The sequence below is a fragment of the Oryza sativa genome, chromosome 7, assembly GCF_034140825.1.
Source record: "Oryza sativa Japonica Group chromosome 7, ASM3414082v1".
Taxonomy (NCBI): domain Eukaryota; kingdom Viridiplantae; phylum Streptophyta; class Magnoliopsida; order Poales; family Poaceae; genus Oryza; species Oryza sativa.
The window spans coordinates 16,479,121-16,486,745 of record NC_089041.1 but is presented as its reverse complement, the minus strand read 5'-3'; the positions used below and the strand labels follow the sequence as shown (position 1 = coordinate 16,486,745).

The following is a 7,625-nucleotide window of genomic DNA, read 5'->3' as shown; positions in this document are numbered from 1 at the left end:
AGCTTAGAGTCTGAAAGAACCCGTACAAAACAGCGTCAGGCTCTCTGGCGCGCGAGAGGTGGGCGGCAGGCGGCAGATCATGACACGTGTTTTATCGTGTGGTGGAAAAATCCGGCTGAAACCATAAAAATTTTCAGCTGTCTATTGGCTAGACAGTCCCCTTTCGAAAAATCCGCATTTGGCCAATGGTGCCAGAACCGTGTGGGCACGAACTAAGTCGACGAACACAACAGCCTGGGAGATCTGCTAAGCTCTAGTGTAGGTCCAAAGGTTGATGAGATACGGGCGTACCAGTCAGTTTGATCCTGCAACTGACAAGATATACAAATAGTAGATCAATGAGCCGATCGGCTGACAAGCTAATGGAGTAATTCCAGTCGATGTCGATACTAGCCGATGCCGATGCTAATAGGGTTTTGATCAATCGGATGTATGTCCAATGCAGAGTCTGATGCTTGAGTAAATAAATGATATAGAGACAATCGGCTGATGAGGATAAATAACAATAATTATATAATCCATTGAACCAATCGACTAATAATGATATGATAGAATAAATATTGATCTGAAGGTTAAAGCAGACATCGACTAGAGGTCCGATATCATATAATCAATGAAACCTTTGTTACGATCGGCTAAATCCAACTTGTATGTAATCGTTATAAGCCGATGCAACGTCTAGATACCTCATCGGCTGAAACTCCGATGAAATCCGTATTGGCAATCAAAAAGCAGGCTAGAGGTTATGGTTCTAAGCACAACTAAGGCTGATGCAGCGCAAAGTATGAAAGGAAACATAATATCTAGAAAATCAAGCCCTTGATTGATTTTCAGGGTGCTAGATACCCTAGCTAATTTAATCTAGTACAACATTTTAGCCGATGCTGACACAAACCCTAAAACGAATCTTAGCCGATACAAGTAAATTCAACTACCAAACTAGATTAACTAATATATATGATAAATATGTGCTTACATTGACGAGATCAGAGTGTCAAAGCCCTAGCCCTGCCGATGCAAAGCAACCATGACAAGTATAAACTCGTCGAAAAAGTAGAAAAGTAAAAGGTATGGCGATGCGCCGAATTTGTATTGATCGTAGAGATAGTTCATAATGACCCGGGTGCACATATTTATATCTATGGGTAGATACTAGTCCTTCTTGGATAAGAAAGAAACTTTCCTAAAGATAAAAAAGGAAAAGATAAAGTCCTTAACGGACACTAAACACACTTTCCTAAAGATAAAAGGAAATTAACAGACTATTCCTAATTAATAGATAAACTACTATGCTGCATCCTACTTGAACTCGGTCTCTTCTGGATAAACTTCCTTTGGTAGATTAATTTCCTTAACTGAATATAGCAATAATCCGACTATTGATGACTTGATAATTCCCATCGGCCGATAATGACTTCGGGGCTTACCAAATTTTGCTGTTAACACTTACTCTATTTAAAATGTATGACAAGATGAGTACAATATTAAATATATTCAAATATTTAAAAGTGATTTGCTCACATTATAGAAGTAACTCAATTCTGAAAGGAATTAACTTTTCATAAAATAACATTAAATTAGTTACATAGGGGTTGAGTTTAAAATAATTAAGGAACTATGTGAAGTAAATTCACAAATAAATTGTAGAGAAGATTAATAAGTAAAAAAACAAGGATTTTCTTATTTGAGGTAATCACTATATTATTTTTATTTTATATAAGAAGTAACTCTTTATAATATTAGAAGTAACTATACTGTAGGGAAGTAATTACGAAAAAAATAGAAGTAACTCTCAATGATATAAGAGGCAACTATACTGCTATAAAAGTAACTCATAAAAATGTATAGAAGTAATTTCTTTGCTATATTAGAAGTAGCTACACTCTACATGGAAGTAACTCTTTACGGTTAATACACTGTTATAGGAAAGTAATTCTTCACGATACTAGAATTAATTCCACTGCTTTAGAAAAGTAATTCTTCATGGTATTTGAAGTAAATATGCTGCTGTCGGAGCTAAGAACAAAAATAAAAATTTAAAATAATTAGAACATATTTAATAGACTTTATTTGTCACAAATTTTAAGTGGAGTATGATGATTCAAACGAATATTTAAAACAATAAAAGATACATGTGGTTTTTAAAAAATATTAATGCAATGGTGAAAAAAATGCTTGTGTCTTTTTTGGAAGGATGTACATGAGGAAAGACAGGATATCATACTATTTTTTTTTAAATAACGTGGGCTCTGCTTAGTACTAATGAGTGTACGTTCGCATGTCTTTTTTAGCAAGACACACTCACGTGGGGAAAAGAATGAACCTTTTTTTTAAAAAAAAAAAAAGTAGCGCATCGCTGGTTAGAGGTATTACGCTAGCACGTGTAGTCTAGTCGCGTCCTTCTGAAAGTGCTTATAAGAATATGGTATACATGTGTATTCATATGTTCAAACAATAAAAAATGGCGTGTGTTTTGTGGAAAAAAAACTCGTCGTATAGAACAGATATAACCATAGCCAGTTACTCTTATTTAATCTTAGATGGATACGTGGCAGAAAGTAGTGGGCGGTGGAAAAGTAGGAGGTGCGTGGCCCGCAATTTTCGGAAGAATCCCTAGCTGCGCTCGTCGCCCCTACCTTCTAGACAAGGGTATGATGACATGTACCGATCCCAAAACAATCAGTATCAGATACGATGACATCTAGCACCCCAAAGCGATGGTTTTGGTTGCTATCTGCAATTGTCCAAATGTCTAATACTATATTATATGTGGAAAAGTCGTGTAACTTCATTGACGTTGGCATATTGTACTATCAGTACGTCCTGTGGTCGGGGTCTAAGATCATATTTTTCGGTGTGAGTTAGAACTAATCTCCTATACACGAAAAAAAAATAAATTAGCACATAATTAATTAAGTATTTGTTAAAAAAACTTAAAATGGATTAATGTGTTTTTTAAAGTATTTTTCATGTAATTTTTTTTTTACAAAAATTGAACCGTTTAATGTGGAAGTGTAAGTTGGGAAACACAGTACAAATAGACACTTATAACATGCGCACTTTTATCCCTACAAACACACACGGACACCCTTCTATGTGGTAATATAATTATGTGAGGAGAGTGAGACGGGTAACCAAACGCCCATTCTTACCCGTAATTTTTTAGCTTATAGATATTGTAGTGAACCAAGCTCGCCCAAGTAGCCAAGTTATGGAGCACGAGCAGCTACTGCAAGCCAGCACGGAGCTCATGAACCACAGCCTGGGCTACATCAGGTCCATGGCCCTGGGCTGTGCTGCCAAGCTCGGCGTCGCCGACGCCATCCACCACGCCGGCGGCCGCGCCACCATGGACGACCTGCGCGCCGCGCTGTCCCTCCACCCGAGCAAGCTCCCGTACTTCCTGCGCCGCGTCATGCGCGTGCTGGTCGCCTCGGGCGTCTTCGCGCATGACGAGGAGGAGGACGACGATGATATCTACCGCGTCACGCCCGTGTCGTCCCTGCTCGTCACCGCCACCGGCGGCAACGGCGGGAGGAGCCTGCTGCCGTTCGTGCTCCTCCAGCTCTCGCCGCCGATCTACGTGACGCCGGCCACGAGCATGGCCGAGTGGCTCACGAGCGGCGAGGAGGAGACGCCGTTCGAGATGACGCACGGCGCGGGGCTGTGGACCGTCTGCAGCCGAGACCCGGAGCTCGGCGAGCTGTTCAACGACGCCATGGCGGCCGACTCGGCCTTCATCATGGACGTGGCCATCCGTGGCGCGGGCCGCCAGGTGTTCGACAAGATCACCTCTCTTGTGGACGTCGCAGGTGGCACCGGCACGGCGGCGAGGGTGGTGGCCGCCGCGTTCCCGCATATCAAGTGCACCGTGCTGGACCTTCCTCACGTGATCGATTCCATTCCGGCGGACCATCGCGGCCGCGATGTTGTTAAGTTTGTTGCAGGAGATATGATGGATTTCATCCCCCGAGCTGATGCACTCCTGCTCAAGGTGAGTTATATGAAATGTGCTCCCTCCGTTTTTAATAACGATGCTAATAAACTTTTGAATTAATATAAATGTGATCATTCGTCTTATTTAAGATTTAGTGTAAATATGTTTTAATTAAATGTAGTACAAATGTATAAAAATATAAGTCGGGTTTAAAGTATCTTTAATATAAAATAAATCACAACAAAGTAAATAATATTTACATACTTTTCTATGTAATATGAATAGTCAAATGTCATGTTTAAAACATTGACAGTGATACATATTTAAAAATGGCGGGATTATATAATGAATTGCCAACCACACAATACAACTGTGAAAAGGATTTGCTAGACCACAAATGAGTTTTTTTTTTCTAGCCTTTTAATTTGTGACACTATTTGTGGTTTGGACACCGAAGTGTTCTCTCCATGGACATTTTTCGGTCCTTAATATTTACAGATGTATACTATATAAGAGATACCATAAAATTAAGACATGTGTCAAAAAAGTAACATGGCATGCATGCTTGGATGTTCCTAAATGACGGTTAAACATTTATAGAGTGGTGAAGCAGGAGATCTAAATCATTGATCCTTGGGCAAATAGCTAATACGGTCCCTGAAGTTTTGCTTCGGGCTCAGTTTAGTCTTTTAGGTTTCAAATCGTTCAAATTAACAAGTCCTCCAAATTAATCATGTAGGTCAACATAGTCCTTGGACCCACAAAAAGTCCCACATGACCATGCCAAGTCATCCTCGTATGCAATGGTATGAATGAAATGACTATTCTACCCTTATATACCATATAGAAAAGAAAGAAAAAAAAGAAGATAAAATGGTTCACACGTGTATGATCGTTTTATAATTGTCACTCATGATTGCTCAGCCAAGCACTGTTCGCATAAATTCCTTTGTCGGCCACCCATCTGCAACAATGCTGAGCCTAGGCTAGCTTGTTATATTTTTTGTCTTTTATTTCTTTTCTATATGGTATATAAGAGTGGAATGCTCATATCATTCCTACCGCTGCATGCGAGAATGACTTGGCATGCTCACGTGGCATTTTTTAGGTCCAAGAACTATATTAACCCAAATGATTAATTTGGTGGACTTGTTTGGACGATTTAAAACATCGAGGACTAAACTGAGCCCGAAGTTAAACTTCAGGGACCGTATTGGCTATTCACCCTTGATCCTCCGGTAAAGGTATGTACGATGACAACTAATAGCACGGCAATTAGTAGCAGGCTCAAGTTGTTAACTACTCCCTTAATTTCAGGTTATAAGACGTTTTGACTTTGGTCAAAGTCAAACTGCTCTAAGTTTCACTAACTTTATAGAAAAAAGTCATAATATCAGGGGGGAAAAAAAGCCCCTGGGGGTCCCTGGTCTAGGGGGAAAGAAAGCCCTTCCTGTGTGGCGCATACGGTGGGCCCAGTCCCCCCGAATGGGCCACGCCCTTGGAAAGAGAGCGGCAGCTTTCTTCCCCTCCCCTCGGGCTCGAGGTGCCCCGTCACACCCCTCGGGCCCGAGGGGTTGGATCGCCCCAAGGCCCATGTGGGGGCTTGAGCGGGCGGGAGCGCCGTCCGCCAGGCGCATTTATGAGCGGCGTTGCAACCGCCCCCGCCGTGTTTTATGCGGCGTGGCTCAGCATGCGCCACAGATCGCTCGACGTGCGCCTGCGGCCGCTTTTTGACCGGTCTGTGACCCGCCGATGGACGGATGGGACAGGCGGCAGTCCACCCACGTCCCGGTTTGTGTCAGACGGCGTGGGGGCAGGTATGCCTTGTCCCATCATGCACAGGGGTGGGTCCTGCAGGTTGGTCCGCCCAATGTGTGTGTGCCCACGAAGTCGCCAAACATTTAATAGGGAATGATGGGGGATGTCTCCCGTGTCAGCCGTAAAGTTTCGGTATGGGCCACCCAAGGTTAGCCGCATGGATCGCTTCCGGCCCAAGGCACAAGACGCTTTTTATGTAGGCAATGTGGGCCCCTATCCCGCGGGGAGAGCGTAGGGGCAATGCATGTGGTATCCCCTTCGTCTATAAAAGGAGGACCGTGCCCTACGAGTAAAGGGACATCTCTTAGAAAACCAGATTCTGGAAAGAGGCTGGCCAAGCCCTAGCTTGTACTCCGAGGATCTTAAATCTTTGTAACCATACGAAGGTCATCACACAGACAGGAGTAGGGTATTACGCTTGATAGCGGCCCGAACTTGTATAAACCCTCTCTCTCACTCTCTCGCCTTCCACCTTGTGAGCTTGATTCCCGGAGATTCACCTCGCTCGCGCGAGAACACGTTCCTCAATATTGCACCCGGTCCCCCGGCCGAGCTCACAAAGGGGGGTCTCACAGCCTCCCGCTAGAGAGGATCACCCTCCGCCAGAGGGAGTAGATAATACAAAAATTGGCTCGGTGCATTTATTGAGAGTATTTTGTTTACTCAATTGTTGTATGAGGATAGTCTCTAAATAGAAATGCCTTTGAACATGCCTAATGGTCATATAATCCAACCGGTTTTGCGTTGAAAAGCGCTCAAAAGTATGTGTATTGACATCTTCTGATGTACAGGGTATATATCAAATTAACTAGCTTAGTTACCACATTTTTAGATGGTAATTAACAACATTCTTGATTGCAGTTTGTCCTACACGATTGGAGTGATGAGGACTGCATGAAGATACTAAAACGATGCAAGGAGGCAATTCCTTCCAGAGAAGCAGGAGGGAAGGTCATTGTCATAGATGTTGTGGTTGGATCCTCCACCCAAGCAATGTGCCATGGAACCCAACTGTTGTTTGATCTGCTTATTTCGACTACATTACCAGGCATGCAGAGAGGTGAGAAAGAATGGTGCAAGGTATTCAAGGAGGCAGGATTCACTGACTACAAGATAAGCCCTGTGTTAGGTATTCGATCCATTATCGAAGTCTTTCCATAGGGCAATCTCATAATACGGGAATTGAATACTCCATCCGTTTCTAAATATTTAACGCTGTTAACTTTTTTTAAATATGTTTGACAGTTCATCTTATTTAAAAAATTTAAGTAATTATTAATTCTTTTCATATCATTTGATTCATTGAAAAAATACTTAAATGTATACATATAGTTTTACATATTTCACAAAAGTTTTTGAATAAGACGAATGTCAAACATGTGCTAAAAAGTTAACGGTGTCAAATATTTAGAAACAGAGGGAGTATATAGCTCTCTTGCATAATTACTTTGTGTATTAATATTTGTCTCTAAAGTCATATTAGTGATGAAGATTTGTATTCCCACATTGGTGGAGAAACCATTTATACTCCCGGTTGGTAACCCCCTTTAGTCCCGGTTTTCCAACCGGGACTAGTAATCCAGGACTAAAGATACCCATCTTTAGTCCAGGTTGAAATAACCAATCAGGACTAAATATACCTATCTTTAGTCCCGGTTGGTAACACCAACCGAGACTAAAGAGAGAGGGCAGCGGCAGTCTCATTAGGTCTCCTTTTCTTTTTTTCATTATTTTTTAGCCAGAGTTTAATCCATGTATTTTCTCCCAAATCGAGTGGGATACATATTACCAAATCAAACCCCAAATCAAAGTAACATCCTAGAACATTCACATCACAAATCTTAAGTTACTTGTACACACAAATCAAATA

At 41.8% G+C, this 7,625-nt stretch overlaps 1 protein-coding gene across 1 annotated transcript; it reads left to right on the top strand.

Annotated features, from left to right (window-relative positions):
• The first annotated feature begins 3,095 nt into the window (after positions 1–3,095).
• On the top strand, positions 3,096–7,276 carry LOC9266155 (5-pentadecatrienyl resorcinol O-methyltransferase). The gene is made up of 2 exons (XM_015789878.3): positions 3,096–3,994; positions 6,617–7,276. Exons 1-2 carry the CDS (start codon positions 3,212–3,214, stop codon positions 6,914–6,916), a joined length of 1,083 nt encoding a protein of 360 aa, XP_015645364.1. The 5' UTR covers positions 3,096–3,211; the 3' UTR covers positions 6,917–7,276.
• Positions 7,277–7,625: the final 349 nt, after the last annotated feature.

What these genes read in the sequence shown, in the direction of transcription:
- LOC9266155 (XM_015789878.3), top strand. Translation starts at nt 3,212, where the DNA reads ATGGAGCACGAGCAGCTACTGCAAGCCAGCACGGAGCTCATGAACCAC. An exon ending in CTGATGCACTCCTGCTCAAG is followed by an intron (nt 3,995 to 6,616) that starts GTGAGTTATATG and finishes TCTTGATTGCAG; the next exon opens with TTTGTCCTACACGATTGGAG.